Below are 26,228 nucleotides of genomic sequence, written 5' to 3'. Positions count from 1 at the left end.
AGATGGGAAAGATAATACAGCATACCTTTCAGATAAAGCGGAAATGTTTCATTTCTTACTTGCTGTAAAACTGACTGGAAATGGCCAACTGGCCCCCAAAATGCATCTTTTCCTTCACCTTGTGAATGAAAAGACAAAGGACAGTCCAATTAGAAAACATTTATTAACTGCATGAATGCCAATAATTGTGGAACACATTAATTCATCAAGAGCAAGAGGCAGGGTACACTCTGTCAGTCCATCACAGGGCAACACAGAGACATGCAAGATGCATGACCATGCACGCATACACACGCCCCCACACACCCCCACACCCCCTCACACACACACTTAAATCAAAGGGCAATTAAGAGAGACCACCAGTTAACCCAACTCATGTTTTTGAACCTCAATCTGGAGGTTATTCAAATTCCATGCCAAATAACACTTGTCTATTTTTGTCTTTATGCAAAAATTGCTGTAATAAATGATCTTTGTATGATTTGAGAAACAGTTTGAACTACATTGGTATTTTTTTATAACATCTTAGAAAATTGGTTTAATCTGTCAGAATTCTGTCAAATTTGTGAGCTGTCTTCAGCATAAAATATTGTTTTCTAAATTATAATGCTCCCAAGTCTAACTGAAACATGCTGCAGCAAGAGTCACAGTTCTTTGAAGCCACATGGGGTAAACACTATTAAAATAATGTTGTTACGCTTTTAGAAACAAGAACAGCCACTAAGTAATATTTACATTTCTTTATATAATCTCTCCTACATTTCAGTGTTTATCAAGACAAATGCTACTTGTTGTAGGCTGCAGTGTGACTTGCAATGTTTCGCCCTTTAATTAAGTCAGTAAATTCTAGTCTTTGCTTGGTTGCTAGGTCATGCAAAGAATAAAATGAAGGGACTAAAATCTTTCTTTTGTCTCTGCTGATGAATATTGTGTGAGCTTGTACCAGTTGATGAATGAGGTTTTTATTCGCATCTGTGTGGAACAAAGAGTTCAGGCTACCACTGGATATCCTGTTGATATCACACTAGCCCATTCTTTTGATTGTGTATTTGTGGGTTTGAGCGGACAACACACACACACAACGGCCCGTTGTGCCGCTGCATGGTTGTGGTTAATTGTACATGCCTTTTGTGTAGCTGACAGTGTTATGTGTGTGTTTTGCTGTGCAAGATGTCACATTCCAGCAGTGGTCCCTAGTATGCAGATGTCATTGTTAAACTACGAACTAAGCATGAGTCAAATGTTACGGTTCAAAGAATTATTCTCACCCAATTTCTCGCTTGACAAAAACACTTTTGGTTTGAAAGTGACAAATCTCTGTAAAAAGTTGATTTGTCAAAGCAAAATTTGAAAATGCACCTATTTCAAAATTCTCTGCCAATTCCAATCTCTGATTTTTATATCCTGAAATAACTGGCCCTTGAATTGTGATTGAACAGATCCTCATTTATTGTTCATATTGGTAGCAGATTCAGTGGAAGAGAAGAAAGGATTAAGGATTTATGGTACATATTATTTCATTTAAATGAAGGCAAAGTAATTACAGTACTGATATTGATTAAAATGTCTGAAATTTCTTTATCTGTTGAGATATATCCACATTTACCTCACTTCCCTCTTTCATATCTGTCATTGTAAATCTTTCTGCAAACCCTGTGACCTTCAGTAATTTTGGGATTGTTATACATCAGGGGCGAGCATTTACAGTGAAAACCCAACAGATGGTTTATAGAATTGGCATGCAAAAGATGAATTCATGACTTTTGGAAAATTAAGTCCAACAAATAGTGATATGGTGATGATAACACATTTGCGATAAATATTTTAGTATGAAGAGTAGCTATTTTGCTTTGTATCAAGTCCAGGATTGGAGTCCTTGTGGGGCTCTTTCGCCACCTTTTCATGTTCTTCTCACCAGTTTTCTCTGGGTACGTTGGCAGCCTCCCACTAACCTGGTGAAAACCAGTTAAGGTTGATTTCATAAAATTGATAAACTCTAAAAATTACAGCTATAATAAAACCTTGAATTTAAATAATAAATCTTATAACTGCAATATTACCTGAGCAGTGAAAAATGTTTGGGGATCTATTTTGAATTTTAAGCACAAGCAACAAACAATTTTTATTTGTAATGCTAAAAAGTGTTTTTTTTTTTTTTTTAAATAAAAATTTCCTTCATTTCCCAGCATTGTGTGTTTAGTAGGGGATCAAGGACAGAGGCATGGCAGGAATCCTTTCTTATAAGTGTGATAGAAGAGAGGAAAAGGACAAGGCCAGTGTCAACAGGGTCACCTATTTTTAGATTTCACCATCCTCTGCTGTCCTTCTTGGCTGGACTGGCTAATAGACTTGCACACACACGCACACGTGAACTAAACCGCAACAAGAGAACATTGCTTATGCATAATCTACAATCAACAATGTGTTGTTTTTTTTAAACTTGAAATCTGAAATACCATACTATAAATATTTCACATATTTCCCTACCCTGATTAATTTTTTGTCACATTAACAATAGGTCTAGTAATAAATCAGCTGTACCAATGATGGAATGCTGCAGATGCAAAAAAAATATTTAGTTTAACTCTATTTGACATTCTTTCTTCTATGAGATAAGTAGTGTGAAAAAGTATCTTTACATTTCTTCTGTTTTTGCTTTTTGAGGAGAAAGTATTTGTTTTTGACATTATAACAGATTTCTTTTGCTTGCTTCTGTCTTTCTTTTCATCACACTTTGGATCATCACTTAATCATTATTTAGGCCCATTTACACAGAGCCACTCTTCAGCTAAACTAAGATTTTTGTTGCAGTCCAGCTGCTCGTCTTTATGACACCAAGGACCTCAGTCTCTCCCATTGGTACCTTTTGAAACCAGGTCTGAGTGAAACTTCTCCGTAACACCCCACTCAGAGGTGTGAAATACTCCACTACTCTTGCACAAGCAGATGACAACAAAAACATGTGCTGTGTTGTTGATAAGGAATATGTATGTTACACGAAAACCTTGTTCATGGGAGACGGAGATAGGGTGCCGTTTACATTGAGGTGGGAGCTAAGGGTGTAAAGCACATGTGCATTTGATGACATGCTAAAATCATAGTGCCATCTAGTGGCCTGGCATGATAACTACAGCTGACTCAAGGCATCTTGATGATGCTGTCTAAACGTGAAGCTTTTCCCAATTTAACTATCTGCTAAACATGAACATGTAAATCACCACTTTAGAATAGATTTCATAAATGTGAAGGCATTACTGTTTTGTTATTGACCTTCTCCTACACAATAGCCTCTCTACAATGTACTTGTTGCTACATTGCCTTATTTTATTGGAATCCATTTATGTTGGAAGCATTTTAGAGAAATGTGTTGGCCAACAATATGGTTTTGATTTGCAAGTTTAGTTTGAATGACCTCAGAGCTGTGATTTGGTTTCTGTGTGTGTGTGTGTGTGTGTGTCAATACTGATAGAACACTCCTGGACATGTGGGTTCAAATTTGTCAGCACTGCCTGTACATTGAACCTCCGCCTATTCATGGTTCAGCACTGGAATGAGGTGCATTTCTAAATAATTATCCTTTGTTTCATGCCAAACCCACCCAGAATGTTTGTAGTAGGAGACCTCAGTCTTAGTCTTATTTGACTAAAAACAGTCCTTGCCATGTTTAGCAAACTCTATGTTTATGTTTGTGATGCTAGTCAAACAACCGGTTGGTGCATAGAATTAATCTAATGGTTGTTTTGGAGACGTACAGACCCTGAATCAACTCTCTTTGGTACAGCTCTCCAATGGTTGGGTGATTTATTTTACCTCTCATTCAGAGTTCCTATAAGTATCTGTTCATTACTCTTTAGTCAATGGTTTTGTGTAAACGGTAGATATATAAATACTGAAGTACCTTCAGTATTTGCTGAGGTGTGAACATTTACTGGCTTGATAACATGACACTATTTAGTACTTGTATGGTTGCACATTTTCAAGCCATTGTCAGACTAATTAGTCTGTTGTACTTTATGCATGTTGGACAATCACCTCAAAGTTAAGAAATTATTTTTGACTTTGCTTTGAGCATAGAATGTGCTGGCCTTTACCGCAAAGTGAATTCTGGGATGAGAGTTTACTCTTCTGAAAGCTTCTGCTGTCTTAATCATTGGTTTGTGGTTAGTTTATGAGAGGGACCACTTACAGAAGCAAAGGCTAGAGTCACAAAAGAAAAAAGTAATGAAATTCGCTGTTCTTGCAAGGTGCAGAGGGGAACTGTCAGTGGTAGGAAGGAAAAATGAGAAAGAACAGAATGAAGTAAGGGTATGTGTTAAATGAGTGATGGCGTTCTTGTAATGCACAAAAATACGAGACGTCATTGCTGGCAGAGCCGGTTTTCATTCTCTCACAGGCCACCCATGCTGCAAACATCGCCCTCATGCATTGTTTAAACAGAGCAAATAAAAGATTAGTGAAAAATGTGTGATAGAAAACTTTGTTTACATCATATGCGGTTATATAACGGAAGTTCACATTGCAGCCATGTTTTCCAATGTTTAATGGTTCTGAAAGAACTTGATACGGATGAAAAGACTGTTTGAGTAAAATATTTGCCCTTTAAATTATAACTGTGTTGTAATTACTACTGCCATTGAAGTTTTATCAAAAGCAATATGGTATGTGCATGTACTTCATCTGAGCATGAGGGTCGACATTCACACAGAAGTTTGATTGTGATCATGTCGTCTTAACAGCTACAAAAAAAATTTAATTTTAACAAAAAAAAACAGAGTTTAGCATCAAGATCTCCTTTGTGAATGTAGTGTTAAAGTTGTGGACTTGTCTGCAAATAGAAAAATATATTACAAAGGTCCTTACAATAGGATTAAAGTAAGGCTGTGAAATAAAATACTGCCACTAAGAGCTAATTTAGATAATAAGCTCCACCCATCAAGGAGGAGGTTGATATGAAAGTACCTCTGCCCTGCCAGGGTCATTTATGAGGTTAACTTCTGTCTGAGTAAATTTTTTTTATTCTGGTAGATGGAGTGGGGATAAAGGAGGGTAAATAATGGTCAGAGGCAAGTACCCTATTGCCCAGAAAGATTCAAGTTTAAAAAATGCAAATATATAAGTTAAGACATCACAATAACCCTAGTTTTAAGAATATACTCGTTTTTTGGCTTTTTCCACTGAGATTTAACTGAACATGATGCTGAACTGAAGGTAACTAAAAGTGAGCCATTTGCAACGCACATTTTTAGAAAACTATTCACAGAGGTAATAGGTTATGGGGAACACAGCCTTTTTTATTTGAATACAATAATTGCCCTCTGGTGGCCATCAGAAACAATAATCGATTAAACATGTTTAGGTAATTCAATTCATTAAATGTGTATTAGATGCTACACACCTCTACTGTTTGCAGTGTTTGGTTCCAATCTGAGACTACTATTCTGTTAGTATTAGCAGATTTTTGGTATTTAAAGTTCTTATCTTTCAAATTCAGACTTTGGCTTCAGTTTCATCATTCTTTGGATAATTTTAATGAGGTAAAGCCACTCTGACTCATTGCTTGGTGACATCCTGCAGTAATTCATTGTGTCAGTCTTAAGAGAGAAAATGATGTATGTCTGTGTGCCAGCAGCATGTCTAATTCTCTGGCAGTTCCGTCAGGACTCGAGAGGCCTGGGATTCATTTCTGACTGGCAAACTGCACCGATACTGCAGCATGTACACGAGCAAAGCCAACTACTGCCGGTCTTCTTACACTCACTGTCCTTCCCATGACTCCCCCATGTTTCTGTAAGAGACATGATTTGTCCATTTCTGTCATTTTTGTCAAATCCTATCTTTGTTTTCTAAACTATCATTGGATTTCAAACGGTACGTTCGTTCTGAATATGTCCTGCTCCTTCTTAAAAAGTAGGACTTCCCTGCTGAGTTTTACCACAACATAATGTTACCCCTTTAAGTCTTTCTCTTTCTTGTTTGACCACCAAAACACAAGACCAGATATTATCCCCAAACCAACCATATAAAATGATCATTATTTTAAGTCTACTTGAGGGCCTTGATTCCTTGAGTCAGGATTGCATGCAAGACCTCCCCCACAACGTGTGGTTTCTAAGAAACGTATGAATAACGTGTCTCCATTTGTGCCTTCCTCATTATCCTGCCCCTATTTCACTCTGAGCCTGTGTGCGGCTGACCTCAGCCAGCCCAGCAACAGGAAATGCTGTAGTGAAGCCAAATCTGCCCGTGAGTTATAATGCAAGAGAAGCCAAGCTTGCTGCGAGTGTCTTTCTCCTTGGCGCTTTTAGTGCCTTATGTTTTATTTGGATTCACATGCAACTGTTGAAGGACTTTTACTGCCTTATGTGGCTAACGTGACTTAAGGTTAATATAACTTTTTGAACTTTTGCAGCACAAAAAAGTTCTAACCAAGAAATGTCATAACGTAAGAGAGGTTGCTTATTTTAAGAAACCGCAATAGAAGGCAGGTATCTAACATATTTTAAGGCAAAGTTACACAAACATGCAATGCCTTTTATGAGTCTATGCAACCGATTACATCCACATTCACAGTTTAAGGTAAATATCATTTAGAAATGCATATTATTTATAATGTGCCTCAGTTAACATGACTCTTTTCTTATTTTTCTGTTCTGTCAGGTTTGTCAACAGCAAAGAGGAAGTTTGCAGACTCTCTCAACGACTTCAAATTCCAGTGTATTGGTGATGCTGAAACAGATGACGAGATATGCATTGGTGAGTGTGTTGAAATGTTACCCTAGACACCGGTGTGTCAGAAAAAGAAGACACAAAAGACACAACTGTATGCAATGGAAAAACAAAGAAATAAGTCACTTTTTAAGAGTTGCAGACCTAAAGCGAACAGGGTCAGCCTAATATCAATGTTGTGCTGTAGAATAAAACTATTAATTCCCAGTACTCATCGGGACAATTTCTGTTCAAACATCCTGCAGTAGGAGTGCCGGCGCCACACCCCTCTCATGACTGCCCGGCTCTGTCTGTGCAGGCCTTGGCTCCGAGCTTCGCTCGGACCCACCCACTACTGTTTAACTATCCCCAGCTATCTTTCCTGAACAGCTTGACACTCAACTGGGCTGAACTGTTGTTTGTGTGGAGTATTCATAGACATTTCAGAACTGATATTCTCCCTGCTACAGAGTCTGCTGCTGCAAGGAGATGCATATTATGAAACAGGTGAAATTAAGATATAATTCTATATGACTGGATAAAATATTTGTAAAATCTGACTGTAAAGCAGTCGTGATTGTGATTCCTGTGGAAGCTGTTATTTTCACAAGTACTCCCCCTTTCTGCACGTGCTCAGTATGAGATGAAGTGTGTCTGTGTTTGTATATTAGCCTGAAGTGTTAGACAGGCAGAGGCAACTCAAGTGGAAACTCTGACCCAAACAATGTAGGAGTGTCTCGCTTGTCAGTGATCCGGGAAACTGTGTTCACTGTGAAAACATCAGACACAAACTTTCTAAAGAGGGATTTCATTCCCAGTTAATTTCTCGGCTGCATCAAAATGAGTTTACAGAGTTTTCTGAAGGACCCATGAACAAGAACAAATTCCATTCAAACTCACCTTTTGGCTTTTACCTGTACTTATACTAAAAGTAATCTCAACTGGATTGAATTAAAGTTTTGTTTCAAAATAAGACATCTTCTTGTTTTATTTATTGTTTTTATCTGTCTCATATGTTGCTTTTACCAACTTGACTTTCCTCAGCCAAGTCACTTCAGGAGTTTGCAGCTGTTCTACAAAACCTGGAGGATGAAAGGATAAGGATGGTGAGTGACTAAAGCATTGATTACTTTTAATACATATTAGTTTATTTCTGTTTTGTTTTGTTTTTTTCTTTATTTGACATAAGAAAACCTTTGGTCAAAACATGAAAACCATTGTTCCTTATGTCATACCATATTCAAATTTACAAGTAAGCTTTGGCCTCTGTGATCTTTGTGTACTACATAAAATGTTTGCATAGTCTGGAAAAGTAAGAACAATTCTGGAATTTATTTTCATATTTAAATAAGGATTTGATTATATAAAATCTTTAAGAAACCTATCGATAGTATCTCGTGGTATTTTGCATTAAATAATTTGTCTCTGATAGATTTTGTTAATGTTCTCTGAAGTTGAACAGCTCTAGTTTGATAATTATTAATTAAGTTCATATCACACATGCCATAAGATATCCTGCTGTTGAATGAGAAAACATGTCTGAGTGTGTACTCCCTTCTGTAGATCGAAAACGCCAACGATGTGTTGATTATTCCACTGGAGAGGTTTAGGAAAGAGCAGATCAGTGCAGCCAAGGTAAGAGGAGCAACTCTGTACTATTGCAGGACCAGTCCCAGAAATGGACATACATGAGCTGTGAATGAGTATTGATGTGTTCACACTGCCAGTGAAACATTGATCAATAAACCTTTTTTTTGTTGCTCTTGTAGCGGTTGGACAACACACAAAACCTTGATAGAGGTTGTACGCTTTTTAAAATAAAAATCACATAGCTCTCATATTTACAGAAAAATATTTAAAATGTTTCATGTTTGTGCTTGAAAAGGTAAAGGAAGATAGGAATACAACTTGCTTATAAAAAACTACAATAAGAATTGACATACGTAGGTCTAACATAGTTCTCAGACTGCAGGGTACAATCAAATTATTTTGAGTAAAAAAACAAGGTAAAAAAAAAAATTCCGCTAATTTTGCTGCACTATTAAGGTGTATGCATGCCTGGATTCTACCTAGTAGATAAAGAAGAAAAAAAAAAACACTTTTCAAAATGTGTAAACTATATAAATGAATTTCATTTAACAAGTGTTCTACTAATACAAACATTCCACTTTTGTGTTGCACCTAAAAACTCTTTTCTGGTGAGAAGAAACTCTTTTCACTCTTACACTTTTCAGCATACTACATTTCATCATAGTTCCATTTTTTTTTTTCTCCAAAGAGTTTTTGCAGCGCTAGTGGCTCGTATTTTTTAGACAGTAGGCAGACAGGAAGGAGGGTGAGGAGGGTGAGGAAGACATGCGGCAAAGGTCGTCGGGACCGGGAGTCGAACCCGCGACGTCCGTGTCGAGGACTAAGGCTTCCAAACGTGGGGCGTGCTGCGCCACCACAGCACGCCCCACATTTCATCATAGTTAAACTTAATTTATTCACTAGTATTATTATGAATGTTGAAATCTCTTTTTTTGTCAATCCTTTCTTTTAATTGTAAGATAGATATTTTGTCAGTACTGTAGTTTTTGCAGTGCAGCCTAACTATTTAACTCCACACAAGGTTTCCCTAGTTACAAAAGTTACTTTACTACTCTACTGAGTGTGTCAACTACAACATGCATCATTTAATTGTAATGCACCCGCAGTTAGCTGTATGCTAACTGAACTCACAGAAAAAAAAAACGTTTTCAGAAACTTAGCACTTTATTTTGATCGTTGGAAAATTGTAATACAAGCATTAAAGCTGCACTCATAGATATACTACTTTTGGTAGAACTTGGTCAATATCTGAGAATAGACAGACATGGATCCACTGCTGCCTCTGCCTCACCATTAATCCCATTTTAAAGGGGAAAAAAATCTTATATTGCAAGCAGGGATCTCAAATTTGATTTACAATATGATGAGTATGAACCAAAATACTGTGCTGGCAGCTCCAGACCCAAAAATAGATCAGGGTTGTAAAAACAATCCTAACAATCCCCAAAACAGGAGCTTTTTTCAGGTTCAACACATTTTTAGTATTACCCCTTCCCTGTGTAGTAAATATGACAGGTTATAATCTGTATAAACATTGTTCGTAGTCTACAGTTGACCATTCCCTTTGTTTTCAGTCATTGTCTGATCGTGGCACAGTGATCGGATGTGCAGTCTCTAGGTCACAACGATAATCCTAGTTAAGCACTAAGCAAACTGGTAAAGTCTTTGTTTGACACAGTTTCACCTACCTCTGAAGAAACAAATGTAAGCTGAAGACATAGTTCTAGTTGTACATCCTAACATAATTCCCAGATGAATTTGAGGGTCATGAAAATATTACTGAAAACTGCTCTCAAACGGGCGTTTGTGCAGGATGTGCTGCTGGTAATATGATGCCACTCTGTTCTCTTTTAACAATGCTTGAATTATTTAAGCAAATATATTGAGAATCAACAATGAGCACAAACAAATATGTTGGGTGTAAATTACTAACATCTGAGGATAACCTATCCCTGCACATTAGACAATCTTCTTCCTTTCCTGCTTTTAATGTGCGTTTATAAATAACATGTATCTATATGCAGCTCTTTGTTTCAACCATGATTATTTCAAAGTGTTTTAATTAGTATGTTACAATTGTACACCTTTTCAGTTATTTTTCATTTTTCAGCTTTCAGTCTGTTTGTGTAGGAGTTTCGTCTGAATGTTTCAGTTTGTCATGGTAATGTTTATCTATCTCATCTAATTTCTCCAAATCTCTGAGATCATGATGGCAGCTCTTATTCCAGAGCATGATGCTTTCTCCACTGTGCTTGATAGTGGATTTGGTGTTTTATGGTAAAGCACAATGTTGTTTTTGTGCCAAATGCAGCGTTTGGCACTGTGGCACAAAAGTTCTTGTTGGTTTTCATCAAACCATAACACAATTTGGGAGATTTTAACCAAGCTTGAGTGTTTTTTTTCTGGAAACAAAAGCGTCTGTCCTGCTTCTTTGTCAGGACACATGGGAAATACATCAGATTGTTGTCACATAAATACCACAACCTAGTGGGAAATGGCTGCAGCTCCTGCGGTGTTGCTGTCGGCCTCTTGGCAGCCTCTTTGTCCCAATTGCCCTCAATTGTTTTGAAATTTCAACTGCATGTTTACACAAAAATATTTTAGTGGAATTTAGTGGAACAGTTTGTTTGGATTTGAAAGTTAGGAACCCAGATATCCCATAAACTGTCTTTAAAACCTGCCCAACAAAATACCTGCTCAGTAAAATTAGATACTATATTTTAATGCTGCAAGATAAATAACCAAAAGAGGCGAATGCTTGTCTGAACATACCAAGTGTAATGATTAAGCCTTGTGGGATTTCTGTGATTATTTACTTGGCATATTGAATCAGCGGTTTATGCCGTCATTGTAAATGTGATGAGTCAACTTAGTGCTGATGTTGGATTCTGTAAAGAAATATTTCTTGCGCCCTCTTGGGAAAGGTCAACATCCTCATCTACTGAACCACACTGCCACCTGCTGGTGGGGAAAAATTAATACTTTTCATCAAAATTATTTTTTAAGTATTGTAAAAGAACAGCAATCTGGCCTTTAGCTGGTTTTATTGATTTGCAGATGCTTCTTTATCTTTTACATAAAGCATGTGAAGGCTACAATAAAATCTTTACAGAAGTTGGTTGCAGAGATAGTAATTTCAGACTGAGTCTCTACAGGGAATCAAGGAGGCAGACGTTGAACAGAGGCCTTGATATTTAGAGTCGGACTCATCCTTCCTGATGTGCTCTGCAGCTGTTTTCTAATTCCCATCTGGACCAGTGGAAAGATCCAGCTGTTTGTTGCTTAGTTTGAACACTTTCCCCCAGTATATTTAAACTCTGTGCCTACACCCAGCTTATCATCTGACCATGTGCCTTTGTCCTTGTGCTGAAATACTCTATTGTTTGATAAACAGCTGGGCTCCCACAGAGGACAGTCTGACTCTGAGTCCTGTAAAAAAAAAAAAAAAGAAGGATATATTCTATGTTGAGGAAAAAACCTTCAGAAATGTTTAGGCTCTTTGCTCATAAAACAGCTGAACAGCTGCTGCTTCTTCTTCCTATTTTTATTATTAATATTATTGAGGGTTGTATATATGTCGACTGTGCCAATGAAAGATTAGTCTAATCCTCTTTGCAAATACCAGGAAGCTTATTCTGTTATTGACTCTTGGTTGCTGGTGTTTATTCAGTTGGGTGATTAAAGTTTGAGGAAACACAACACTCCAACACCAACACAACTGATCCAACACTAGCTGATCTACTTCTTTTGAGTAGAAAATTGACATATTGGAGGAGCAAGTTCCATCTATTGAGATTATTAAAGTTTCGCTGGTTGCAGAATCTTATATTGAGGGAAGACTCAGATGGTTTTTAATGGGTACAGCAACACAAATCTGTGGCTCAACCCACAAAAGCATTTTTCTTACATACATGGTACCATTTAAGGGGAAATATACAAGATTTCCAATATAGTGCAGGGAACTTCTTTTGTTGTTAGTACACATTGTTTGTGTGATGCTTCTTTAGGCTTTTCCTCTATTGGAAAAGGGGATCATCAATAAAGATATATTAGTTGATAAATTGATTGAAAAACTATATTGTGTTGTATTCTGTGTGGCAGGAAGCCAAGAAGAAATATGACAAAGAGACAGAGAAATATTGTGCAGTGATGGAGAAGCATTTGAGCCTTTCAGCAAAGAAAAAAGAGTCCCATCTACATGAAGTAAGGACATTTGTCTGCGTCTACATCTCTTGAGTTTCTCCTTCTGTTCCTGTGATTTACCACTTGTTCGCATTTTATTTTCTGTTTTAGGCAGACAACCAGGTGGATCACGTGAGGCAGCATTTCTACGAAGTTTCTCTGGAGTACGTCTTTAAGGTGCAAGAGGTCCAAGAGAGGAAGATGTTTGACTTTGTGGAGCCCGTAAGACAACACCGCATTTTGTTATTATACGTGTTCCTTTAACTCATCTGCTGAATGATTTGCATTACACCTTGATGTGTCTTCTTTTGGTATCAAACAATGATTGAGTTTTAGTTGAGGGCATCTCAACTGTGGTTTTTGAGGATATAAAAGAAAGTTGTTGACCACATTTAAAAGAATAAGGTTTTTTTGTTTTTTTTTTAATTTGCCTGGTCATATTATTCCCTCTTTGTTGTTGTTGGGCTTTGTTTCAGCTGTTGGCATTTCTTCAAGGCCTGTTCACCTACTATCATCATGGCTATGAGCTGGCAAAGGACTTCAACCACTTCAAAACTGATCTCACTATCAGCATACAGAATGTAAGAGCCCATAAACAAACAAACATGTATTAGATTTATGTTTATATGTAGTTGGGACTACAGATAAATTGAAATCCTAATTGTATTGATTGATGTCAGTGTTTCCAGCTGTTTGGTGTCCTGTAAGCTGTTATTAATTGTTATGCCATAACTTTGGAAGTTGTGCCATAACAAAGCTATATTTGTTCTGGAGTCATGACTGTAAATGTGTAGAATTTGCCTACATTATATTACCAGGAACTAAATGCTTTGGTTGGATGAGACTAAGATTAAGCTTTTGAGTAATAAACACTCCACTTTCAAGATCAAATACATACAAACCTGCCCAACCTATCATTAACAGGAGAAAACTAGGATTAAATAAAATGTAACTCTCTCCTACAAAGACAGTCTGATACAAAAGTTTACATTATCAAAAAAGGAGTTTAAATCTTCACAATCAATGAGAATATATGACATTCAACTGGACAAAGACTCGTTTGAATGTCCTACAATATGCAGCTTCTTAAATAGGATTCTACTAATTGGTCTCAGAGGAGCAGGAGCCTGGAACAAAACACAAGGTGTTACTTCATGTCAACACAAGCGTACACTTTGGGGATCTAACAGCTAGAAACACTAACTGAGAAATGTAAATTGGCCCAAAAATATGGTAAGTGAGACAGACATTATTAAGTAGGTATGAAAGACAAAAGTGTCAAATTTAATAAAAGGCATAAATGTAGCTATTCCTAGTTAAAGAACCCTAATCCTACAGAGGTTATTTTTATTTCTTAAGACGTTCTGCAAATTCAAGGCTTGACAATTCTACAAAGATTCTCAGTTAGCAAATATTAGTTAGACTCTGCTGACAGGAGCAAATTTTCTGTCTATAAATGCTTTTGAATGTGATTCTGCCTGTGTGAAGGTTCCTGTTGGCATACTTTGATAGGAAACATATCAGGTAACGTGTAATCAGTACGGATTTTGCTTCTTGTACTTGTGCGTACAGACAAGGAACCGTTTTGAGAGCACAAGGTCTGAGGTTGAGAGTCTGATGAGGAAGATGAAGGAGAACCCTCATGAGCACAAGAGTGTCAGCCAGCACACCATGGAGGGCTACCTGTTCGTGCTGGAGAAGCGTGAGTGAAAGCCCACCTCGGTTTCTGCTTACAGAAACCACCTTGTATCTGTGACCTGACAGCAGCCAAGGCTTCATGTGGTTTCCATGGTAGCACATTTTATCCCTGAACCTGGGCCTACTCAGCTTTTATTGCTGCTATTGTTTTACTTCTGTCCATCTCTATCTCTTTGACCTTTTCTCTTTATTCCTCTATCCTCTTGTCCTGTCTGGTGCAATCATTCATCATCTCAGCTCTTGCTCTTTATTTCTCAGGTCCCTTTGTTTCTACGTGGGTGAAGTACTACTGCACTTACCACCGTGACCCCAAGAAGTTCGCCATGGTTGTTTTTGACCCCAAATCAGGGGGCAAAATGGTGAGTGTGTCACTCACCAATCAGGGTTCTTTTCCTCATTTTAAACCACAGGCTATAATTTGTTGTGTGATAAATCAACACAAAGTAGCACTTCACTTTGAAGCATAAAAACTTTAGCAAGAAATTTTCAGTCAGAAATATAGAGTCAATTAATCTGCAGCTTCAGAAAGAGCAAAGTGATTCATCTTTGCTTTGCTTTACTTCATCAAGCTAACCTCCATCACCGTGTGAAATGCTTGTTTAGTTGAAATACCTGTTTGTGTGAATGTTATTATTGTACTACAGTGCTGTGCTTTACCTCTCTTTTAATATTGATCAGGGTGAGGAGGAGAGTTTCATCCTGAAGTCGTGCACCAGGAGGAAAACGGAGTCCATAGAAAAGAGGTTCTGTTTTGATGTCGAGGCCATCGACAGGTTAGAGAGTTTGTTGTTTGATCACCTGCTTCATTTTTTTAAATGAAAGGATACTGAAACCATTTTCCTTTCTCCTACTCATCTATTATCATTTTACATTATTTATACTGACAAGTGGATCTAAAACAACTTGAAATATCATCAAAATATTTATTTATTTTAACAATTTAGTTCAAAAGATAAAATTATTATGTAAACAAACTGAAATAACTGGGGTTTATTTCTGCTAGGTTTAATGGTTTTACTCATAGCTGTAAAAACTCAGGATTAAACAAATAGAAAAAGGAATATTTTATATTTTTTTCCAAATTCTTGAATGACATTAGCTGCATAATTGTGTTAAACCTGCAGTTGGCTGTGTATCTTTTTCTACAACACTTTTGCCTTCCACTAAACTCTCCATTAATATCCTTGAATGCAGCACTCTGTGAACAACCTGCTTCAGTAGCAGTGACCGTTTGTGACTTTCCAAACATAGTTTTTCACCTGAAATCACAAAAATCATTCACATTTTCTAAGAGACAGAATATTGGGATTCATTATGACCTAGGCTAATGTAATCGAACAAAAGTAAACACTGAAAAGTATAGATTGTTTTACATTTTTTATTGATTTGCATAATTAACCTATTGATGTTCTTACTTACTGAGGTGAAACTGTATATTAGATCAACACAATTTAACAAAGCGGATTCCCAACATGTTAGGTTTTGCAGAGTTGTAATTTGCCCCCCAGACACATGAGGGTGCCATTGGCTTAATCAAGAAGAAACCTGTTGGCTCTCTGTCTGCGCGTCCTTTCTCTAGCTCTTCCACATTTTCCTCTACATTACCTCCTAATCCTCTTTTTGCATTTCTTGCCCTTCAAGTCTTTTTGATTGGTGTTTTCATACTGTTTTTACATTTTACAAAGCATAAATGCTTCTAAAACAAGAGCATTCTGTCTCTTGTGACTTAACAACTTTTTAAAAAAGCTTTGGACTAACCCTAACCCTAAACTGATAATATATTTTTCAAGTTTTTCACCTTAAATCTCCACCACTATTATAACAGGCTGAGAAGTTTTACTTACTTAGCAGCAGAGGCTGCAGGATGTGTCTGTGCTTTCTGGTCAGAGTGCGTCTGGATGAGTGATGTCCTGTATCGGGGCAGTGTATCATGATTGGCGAAGAGCGTGGGAGCAAGAAGAAGATGAATGTTCTCGTGCTGACAGAGTGACTAGGATCGATTGTGAACTTGTAGGAAGGCAGAGACAGATTTAGCTAATGAGACTGTTTTGGTGACTGAGAACACACAGTGAACGCCGCTCCTCTCACAATGACTCGTCTTTTCTTCATGGATTAATGAATTCTTGCTAGCTGATGAATTTTTCAGGGAACGTACATCATCTGCCTACGATCCTTTTATGGTGAAAAATCTGATCTGAGCATCTGATCATCAGATTTCAGCAGATTAGAATCAGATCTCTGGCACGTGCAACAGAACACGTTTCGCACTTGGGGTGGGGGGGTATCTAATTTTCATATTCAAATCAGTCTGAAAGTTTTTTTTAAAGGTGTTTTTTTTTTCTTCTACAGTGTTTTGCAAATAAAATGTCATGATTACAGGTATTCTTTACTTATAAGGCATTTTGCTCCTGTGCAAAATGTGGTATTATGATGTGCTTCTTCATGTGCATTTGGCCAGTACTGGGAAATTTGTTGATCTAACAGCCTCTAACTGAAAATGTTTGCCACTTACCATAAAATTTAAAACGCTAATGTCCCTTTTGTGTGTGTGTGTGTGTGTGTGTGTGTGTGTGTGCGGGTGTGTGTGTGTGTGTGCGCGTGTGCAGACAAGGCATAATCACCATGCAGGCTCTGTCAGAGGAGGATCGCAGGTTGTGGATGGAGGCTATGGACGGTAGAGAACCGGTAGGTTGCCATGGTTACTAGTTTGTGCTTATATGATGAAGACAAACAGTGATGGAGACAAAGGAGGAGAGAAGGGGACATCATGTCCTCTGAGCTTTTGTGCAACTTTTTCACATGTACAACAAATGGCTTAGTTTAGGCTTACAAATTTTACGTTTTGCTACGTTTAACTGTTGTAGTGCTGCTCTCTGCACCCACATTCAGAACCGTTCATGTCTCGACACCTCCCTCATGTCCGCATGCAAACGGGCAAAGGTAATTGACACCACGCAAGCTGGAACGTGCAGCTGCAGAACTTGGGCGACCCGTCGTAAAATAAAATGCTTGTGTTTTCTACCTCATCTGTAAAGCCGCCTTTGATGTTCAGACATGTTTGTTTTGTAACTATTAAAGTTTAATCAGTTCAATCTGATTGAGCATTACAGCAGGATACAGCCACACTTGAAAAAGAAGTTCTTAACATAAGCTTTATTTTCAAATTTTTATCCACTTTGTTGTTTTTTTTCATGTGAAAAGCTTAGGAATGTTCACTTTATTTTAAAAAGGCTTTAATAATTTAGTTTAGTTTAGTTTAGTGCTTATTTGTGTCTATTCAGCTTTGTATGTTACAGTCAAAAATTTCAATCTGTAGATGGGCAAAACTTGTAGACATACCCCAAAGGATGTGCAGCTGCAATTGCAGCAGATTATGTTATGTATTGACTCTAATCAAACCTAAATATAAACGTATGTCACACTTTTTTATGTGTATTTATAGAAGTGTTGAAAACCACACATCATTTATGCCTCACCTCGCAATTATCCACTGCTTTGTGTTAGTTTGTGATAGTAAATCCCTCTTAAGTACAGGGATGTTTGCGGAAAATATTAAAGGGGTGTGAAAATGTTTTCAACACCCTTTGAAACTTGAAAGTTTGAAATTGCTGACTTAAACCCTTTTTGGACTGAGCAGAACATTTATTCGCATGGATGTGACCTTACCTCATTACTGCAGATAAAACACTGATTATTTACAAAGTTGTTTTCATGAGTCACATTACTATCTCAACTTCTTTTTTGAGATAAAACCAGAAACTGTCAAACTTTTACCTTTGACTTTGTAAAAACCAAAAACATTTAAGTGCGTAAATACTCATCCTTGAGCGTAAATTACTTTATCAAATAAAAAAAAGTTTTATGAATAAAAGTCATTTAATTTTGCTATAGATAACACACAAAAGCAATCATTTTCTATTTTTCTTTGCAGATATGGCTAATTGGATTTACAGGGTGTTCCAAAACCAAAATTAAATGTGATGTCTGGATGTATTTTCCCAATAGCATATACATATTAATAACCTGTTAAAGATTTTGCATTTGTGCCAAGAGGGAAGGTTTGCTAATGAAAGTTTTATTCATGAGAAAGAATAACTTTTTCTCTATTGTTCTCCTTTGTTTTCAGGTGTACAATCTCAACAAAGACAACCAAACTGAAGGCAGTGAGTAGATCAATTTAAACATTTATTTATGTAAAGGGTTTGGAGATTAATATATTTGAACTGGAAACACATTTTTAACCATGATGCAGTGAGTTGCTTCTCATGTCTAAACAAACATGTAGAAAAGCACAGTTCAGTTGTGAGAAAAAAAAATCATCAGACCCTTTCAGCTGACCTCAGGGTGAGATTTAGACATGTTCTTCTTAACTCAATAGCAGCTTTGTCCATTTGTCAGAACACATCTGGACTTTGCTCAGTTGTGAACCCTAAAAGTAGAGTTGGTGTGCATAAAATTTGTCTATAATATATTTATATATATTTCTTTAATGTATGACAGAGAAAATGGACCCGATAAGCAAAGGTAATGTTATTACAGTAATGTTTTTTTTACATACACAAAAAACTCCCTATATACTAAACATTCTTATAGCTTTGAGATCACCATATATAAATGAGGTAAACTGAAAATAATGCTATTAATTTAGGGAGAGCAAGGTTTTTGAGTAAAGTAAAACAAAAATATATGTTGTGATGACAGATGAGGGCTTAAGAGTAAAAGAAAATCGGTGACCATTGATACCTTTCTCATGTGGGGTTGTTTAATCTGGTCAGATTTAGGTTCCCGGATGGATAAAAACTGAGATGAATGGCATGCCGGAATACTACAATTGAACAAATTTTTGATTTTCCTAAAAATATTTAGAAATGTAATTAACTTTTTGCAGCTGTCCAACTATCCAAAAGTTTCAAATCAAGCTCTTAGCCCAAAAGAAAAGCTTGAAAAGAGAAGACATGTTTTCAAACTATAAAAATCTAAAGTAGGAAGAGCCTGTCATCATATATTTTTTATAAGCTGCTAATTGCCTCATGATCCTTGTTTGTCTCTCATCAACAGTGGCCCAGCTGGATGTTACTGGGTTCAACGTCATGAAAAAATTCATCTACGCTTTGGAAACTCGAGGTATAATGTTAACAGTATATCTGTTTGGTTGATCTCCTGCTTCTTTCATGTGGTTTATTTTACTTTTGCATATATTTAGCTGACATCTGCTTGCCCCAGTTGGCATGGAATTCTTTTATTTTATGTTTATTTAAGGGAAGTGCTTTATGTAAAAATCCATTTATAAAATTTTGTTGAGCTCCTAAGGTAGCTCTGAGAAGTCTTAGAAAAGGGATACAACTTTGTAAATCATTACTCCATTATATTTGGTGCACATGATCTATTTACTGAGCCTTTCATCAAGCTGCACCAAAACAGACGTAACTGTCAAACAAAACCAAACAATGAAAAAAAAATGTCCATGAACCGGTACACACTGAGGGAATTAATACTGTGGATTTGATCCAGGTATGCTAACAGAATGACACTATATATGTAAATATTGGTGTTTCTATTGTTGGAATAACACTTTTATGTACTTAATATGGCTTCCTTGACATTGCAAGCCATGTTGAAAAAGTTTAAGTCTGGCACGAATGAAATTGAAGCTGAAACCTTATGAGTACGCATCTCTTTGATGTTTCTGGACACTCCTGGCCTTCAGATGTTCCCCTAAAATGTCACAGTAAAGGTCTGCATGTTAAAAACAGAAAAAAAACACCACCTTATTTCATCCAATGGTGAAGATCAAAGCTGTAAATGGGGTGTGTTTGCTAAATGCTACTGAGATTCAGCTGAAATTGTGTACTTTGACCTCATTATTAAAATATTGAGCTGTTCAACAACAACCTCTCCAAATTAGTTTGGGAATCAAAGTATGAATATCTGGATATATATGGAGAAGCCCCTCATGCTCACTGTTAGGCACGGTATAGAGTAAGTCATACTGTGGGCCTGTTTCCGTTCCCTAGGCTCTAGGGACCTTGTTAGAGTGAATGGCATTCTCAGCTCTTGACATTGTTACTCCAATAAATTATATATTTATTTTGTGCTTGTACAATATTATGGGTCCAACTATTTGTGAAGGATACTGTACCTCTAAAAGGCAAATTTAATTATAAAATAGAAAAAAATACTGTTTTTTGGGTTTCAGTTCAATACAACAGATCTACTCAAGAACGATCAAGCTTCTATATTCCTTATTTAATAATTACCTAAAATGTGTGCAGTATAACTTCCTTATTTCATCTCTGCATCTCCAGGTATTGATGAGCAGGGTCTGTACAGAATCGTTGGCGTAAGCTCCAAAGTACAAAAACTACTGAGCCTGACTATGGGTAAACACTGGAACACACACATTAAAGCATGTACAAATCCATTTAGGGGAAACTGAGTCATATCTTTGTATTTCAGATCCTAAGACGTGTGCTGACGTGGAGCTGGACAACCCAGAGTGGGAGATTAAAACAATAACGAGTGCCATCAAGCATTATCTGAGGTGTGTGTGGCAAAAATGGGCTCATTTTATTTATATCTCTTTAATAACTGGACACTCTTTGCTTGATTCATCTCTTCAGGAGACAGGCTATTTTAATTGCTTTATTACCTGAGTAGATATTGGTTTACGTGACATCTGTTTTCCAGGATGCTGCCTGCGCCTCTCATGACGTACCAGTACCAGAGGAGTTTCATCAAAGCCGCCAGTAAGTCTCTTCTTATTGTGCACCTAATTTGCCTCCCAAATGCTCATGAAAACAGGACAGACAGCTATTCAAAAAAAGGACACACAAAGTCTTACAAAGAGCAATCCAGTGGCTGACTTTTTGGTTTGTTGCTGATTTCAGATGAAATCCTCTTGAATCGTCCCAGACAGTTTTGGTACGGATTAAGCATGGATTTTGATATTTTCATTGTAGTATGTGAGTTTTCGTGATGAGTTTAAAAACACAACATCATCTGAACCAGCATATGAATGAGATAAATGGGGATTATTTTAGCCTTTTGCTTCTTCTTTTGTGATGTCTGTGACAGAGATTGCCTCCAGCTTGCGTGTGTGTGCTTGTGCGGATGAGAAGTATACAGAATTTAACATGAAGGACGAAAGCTACAGGTTACTGAACTTAATGGTACAAACTAGCAGAAGTCTATTTTTTGGGGTTATTTATTGCAAAAGCCCAACTTTAAAAAAATCTGCGTTTCATATGTAGAGCGCCTATTGAAGGAAAAAAAAACCATTTGGCTTATTCTGCTTTTTAAAAGATTGATTATCTCCAGTGTCCAACAGCCAAAGCAATCGTCTCGGTCCAGTGCATTCCTCGCCTGCTGCTGCTGGGATACAAAATAAACTCTTACAAGCAGAGGCTGGTCCACATTTCCTTCCACAAGTCATCAGAACCATCAGATCCGCTTGGGGTTTTTAATTATTTTTATAGAAATTTGAAGTATTCAGTCAAGATTTATAAGTTTAATTTGTTATAAAAAACAGTATGGTCCTCCACCTGATGAAGATGAAGAAAGGAGAGCATCAATCAGTGAAGCAGCGTAAAGGTCTGTGGTAGCTCTGGAGGAGCTGCAGCTACAATGAGATGCCTCAGATAAAAACCTATTTCTGTGTTAGTATGGCACAATCAAAGTCCAGACCCACATCCACCTAACATTTTATGTCAAATGTTAGAAAATACCATTTACTGCTGCAACTCATCCAATATGACTGAGTTTCAGTACAAGCAAAAATATCATCTCTAGATTTGTACTTCGATTGTAGAGACATTCCCTAAAATACTTATCGCTGTTGTGGCTGTGAAAGGCAGTTATGCAAAGTAGTGACTCTGTGGGGTGGTTGACTACAAATGCATGCCACACTTTTCAGATCTTTATTTATGAAAAAAAAAATTTAAATAATTTATTCTAAGACTAAAGTCTGTGGTTGGAAGTCGACAGTATGTAAAAATGTTACAGTGGACATGAATATTTTTCAAATCAGTGCATGTTTATATGCTCTTCTTTATCGTTTTTCTTTTTTTAAACTTTATTAAAAAAAAGAAAGATCAAGTGTATTTTATTTTAATTGAGTTTATCCTAAAAGGATGGGCAGACAGGTCTTCTATGTTTGACTGTTAATCCTTTGGAAAGCTCAGCTGCAATGGGAATGAACTCCAGGAAATAACTCTGTCCCTGGCAACACTGCCAGGAAGCAGCTCCATACATAGCCAAGCCAACCGAGAGAGAATAAAAGGGCTGTTTCTATATGTTTGCCTGTGTTAGGCTTGTGGAGTTTTAGTGATATTTAAATGTGGAACATTCCTCCATGTAACGCTTGGAATTGTTGTTTAATTTACCTATATTGAAATTTTACACTATTTTTGGAAAGTCTCTAGTTATGTTAGAATTTGCACGGCATGAATCGGTACATGGAAGAATGCAGCTGAGTTCTCGTCATTTTTTTCGTCTCCTGGCTCATCCCAGAGTGCTATGAGGACGCTGTCCTGGTTTGAACTCCCGCTACAGACTCCTCCCTCGCTCCTTCTCTCTTTCACATCCCAACCCGTTCCTCCCACCACCATCGCTCATTTTGCTCCTCCTCAAGTTTCCTCTATGTTTACTCTCATCCTGTGTCAAATATCAGATTTAGACAAAACAAATAAGAGACAGGGGTTGAAGTAAAAGAAAGAGATGTTGTGGGAACTGGTTTGGTGTAGAAGGAAGGAAAAATGAGGAGTAGAAGGTGTGGTAGGATGGAATCTGACTTCTAATACCTGTCTTTTGTGCTCACTCACAGGAGAATATCAGTTTATTAACTTTACTGGGTGCTTACATCTGCTTGTAACATGTTTTTTCCATGAACCTATTAACTTCCTCTGTACAGTTTAACGAATATGATTCTTTCCTAATACTTTTCTGTGAGGCTACACTTTTAAACCCTCTAAAACCTAAGCAAATATCCAATAAATTTATGCTAGTGTTTTATATTAAATTGAGTGAAGAAATGAGAAGCAATACAGTGGCAGTAGAGAACCTCTTGGCAATCAGTTTGGATTTTCCTATTAAACAAATATTAACTGATATTTATCTTTTAAATCATTGCTTGGTTTCACCTGATAGGTGAAAGGATTTTTATTTTGCTCTTGGTTATAGAGAATGGGTGAGGCACAGTCAATGCTTGATCAAGCGATATCTCTAAAACTGTTGACTGGTGCCTTTAAAACATATTTAATATGCAATTGGTGCCTTTAACTCAAATTGAATGTTGTTCTTGACAGAGAGGTCAGGGGACTTTATCTGGAGAATGTTTTGGCAGAGGAATAACTCCTCTAAATGGAGTAGTTTTTAAAATCAGCTTGATGGTGCTGATGGCATCAGATGCCATCTGTGTAAGTTGTTAAATAGAAAACGATGGGGACGTTCTTCTTCACTTGTTTGACACCATTGAGGTGCGTTGCCCTTTATTCTCTTTCCTCATGTCAGTTCAGAGCTGAACTCTGTATCCACTAATTTGTAAAGCAAATGTCTTCATGCCCTGATGGGAAAGATTTGCATAACTGAAAAACTATGAACAGCTTGAAATTATTTCTCAAACACTTTCTGTTTTTTTTCCACACAAATACATTCCTGCTTTTTGCAGACAGGGCCTCACAAAAATATTCTTATCCTTTGAACTTTTTAAAAATTTGTCATGTTATGACAACAAATGTAAACATAATTTGTTGATTTATTAAAAAATATATATTCTTTGGTCTGTTCACAGTTAAAACCATGTGAAAAAAATAATGACATACCCACAAAATTTGTATTTCTTCATTAAACAATGTTCATGTGTTGATGGCTGATCAAATTTTCTTTATCTCTGTGGAGAAAGGATTTAATTGCATTTAAGAAAAAATAACCAGGTTGGTTTTCACTGGTAGTTTAGGATGTTTCTCCGACATGAGCACAGCCACAGCACACCAGCAATCATGAGCTTGAATGACAGCATGCACTAAATGTGGGAAGGATGTGAGCACCATGTACAAAAGCATGATTGACACTGTTAAGACATTCCTCCTGACTCTGATTGGTTGTTTCTGGGAGCGATGTATTTCTGCAAACGGCAGTAGGACCACTGGGAGGATACAGACAAACTTGATTTTTTTTCACAGATTGAATATCTGTTTCATATTCTACTATCAGGATGTACTAACAGTTTTGACAAATAAGTGAAAAAAATTATTTTTATAAACATTCCCTACTGCAGCTTGTAGTGTTCATGTTAGGAAATGATAAGTAGGTGTCATATTTCTGATCAGATGACTGTGTTGACATTGGATGTTTATTAGGACATGTTTAAAATGTCTTGCACTACTCTTCTTATACTCTCAATAATAGTTTTGGTTAATATTTTAGTCTTTGGCCTTTGCAGCAATTGACTTGATAGGGAGATACTGTTAGTAGTAGAGTGTGTGAAAAAGGTTTCCAGCCCTGCAGTCGAGTCGGTGTTGCATTACTTCCTGCTGACAGCCAGATCCTGAGGGCTGATCTACTGTCGCCTTTCTATTGACTTACAGCTGTGATGCTTTAATAGCAGGTCTGTCGGCCTTAACCATTACCAACCATTCTCCAGTAGCTCTGACCAAAGAGATGAGTGAGCTCCAGCAAATTAATAGGGGTCAGTGTTAATGTAAGGTTTACAGTGTTAATGTCAAAATTTGTATGGATAGTTTTGATATGTGACTTGAATATTTATGCCATTATGCCAGTTTAATAAATGCAACTTCCAGACTTTATTTGCATTAATAAACACTCTTTAATGCTAAAACACCTTCACTTTTTTAGCCACTAATATATTCATACCACATATCAACATCGGCTCAGGTTGTCATATTGTTGCATCCCTAATTAATATAAACATAAATCGGGCAATGGTATGGATAATTCTGGATTTAACTTTACATCTATGCGTATCTACAAATGCTGATTCTAATTTCTGGTTTAATAAAAAATGTTGCCTGTAAATGAGCTTTACTTTTTTTTCCATACAACTCGTTACTAAAACTTTTTTTTTTGAGTATTTGTCACTTCTGACTAACAAATAATATCTTTTTATCAACAGTGCAGAGTTACATAACAATTCACTTAAAACTAAGAAAGAATGACAACATATCCACTTTTTAAGCCATAATAGCTATGTGATTTTATTTCCTTTTGTGGACACCATAAAACATAAAAGTGCAACATATGACGGTAACAATGTTGTTAATATATTTGCATTGTCAGTCACTGGATTAGTTTATTGGTAAATGATCTTAATAAATAAATGCACCTATGTACAACAATATTGGATGAAGCACTGAATGAGTTCATCATATTGTAATATTCCTGGTTCCTGGTCAGCTGCTACATAATTGATTCATTCCTTTATATATTTTATAAAGTCCTGATTCCTGCATATAACCCATTGCTGTCATATGTGTCTTTCTTCAGAGATGGACAACCCAGAGGCCAGAGTGACAGAGATCCATGCTCTTGTTCACCGATTACCTGAGAAGAACAGACAGATGTTGGAGCTGCTGATGAAACACCTGTCCAAGTAGGTGGAGATAACACACAGGCGGAGATGAGCTGCACTCTGTTACATTTAAATTCTGGACCTGTAATGATACCAGTGATAGTGAACTTGTGTCCTGCAATCTGTTTGGTGGAGTCCAGTATCTCTTGATTGGTTCTGCCATCATTCTTGGGGAAAAAAACAACAACTTAGACTCAGTATAATTTCTATGTAGTTTGATGCATTGTGGGTTTACAATAGAAACCCTGGAGCCAACAGGAGAATCTCTTTTCTCAGGTTTTCTGTTCCAGGGAGGGATTGGGAGTAATCAGCAAAAGTAATCAAATCAGGAAAAAAAAGACTATACCAGAAGAAAATTAAAGATATTGGATCTGCTAGTTAGAGTCCGGAACCAAATTTGACCAAAAATGTATTTGCAGTCACCTGAGGAGGGCTAGCAGAGATAAGCTGTTTCTGCCAGGAACATTTA

General features: G+C 36.9%; 1 protein-coding gene across 1 annotated transcript in view; it reads left to right on the top strand.

The window, feature by feature from the left end:
* LOC114153399 (rho GTPase-activating protein 26) overlaps positions 1 to 26,228 on the top strand; it is a 70,904-nt gene that overhangs the window by 29,137 nt on the left and 15,539 nt on the right. Inside the window, exons 2-17 of the mRNA XM_028031935.1 lie at positions 6,658 to 6,753; positions 7,750 to 7,811; positions 8,269 to 8,340; positions 12,397 to 12,498; positions 12,589 to 12,699; positions 12,954 to 13,058; positions 14,050 to 14,179; positions 14,434 to 14,534; positions 14,854 to 14,948; positions 16,782 to 16,860; positions 18,302 to 18,338; positions 19,234 to 19,299; positions 20,481 to 20,555; positions 20,632 to 20,716; positions 20,863 to 20,921; positions 25,675 to 25,780. Coding sequence (XP_027887736.1) covers positions 6,658 to 6,753; positions 7,750 to 7,811; positions 8,269 to 8,340; positions 12,397 to 12,498; positions 12,589 to 12,699; positions 12,954 to 13,058; positions 14,050 to 14,179; positions 14,434 to 14,534; positions 14,854 to 14,948; positions 16,782 to 16,860; positions 18,302 to 18,338; positions 19,234 to 19,299; positions 20,481 to 20,555; positions 20,632 to 20,716; positions 20,863 to 20,921; positions 25,675 to 25,780 — 1,381 coding nt within the window. The remainder of the gene's footprint in view (positions 1 to 6,657; positions 6,754 to 7,749; positions 7,812 to 8,268; positions 8,341 to 12,396; positions 12,499 to 12,588; positions 12,700 to 12,953; positions 13,059 to 14,049; positions 14,180 to 14,433; positions 14,535 to 14,853; positions 14,949 to 16,781; positions 16,861 to 18,301; positions 18,339 to 19,233; positions 19,300 to 20,480; positions 20,556 to 20,631; positions 20,717 to 20,862; positions 20,922 to 25,674; positions 25,781 to 26,228) is intronic.

Source organism: Xiphophorus couchianus, chromosome 11 (genome assembly GCF_001444195.1).
Source record: "Xiphophorus couchianus chromosome 11, X_couchianus-1.0, whole genome shotgun sequence".
In the NCBI taxonomy this organism is placed as follows: Eukaryota; Metazoa; Chordata; class Actinopteri; order Cyprinodontiformes; family Poeciliidae; genus Xiphophorus; species Xiphophorus couchianus.
The sequence above is the reverse complement of the archived record's forward strand: the minus strand, read 5'-3'. Positions and strand labels throughout refer to the sequence as shown.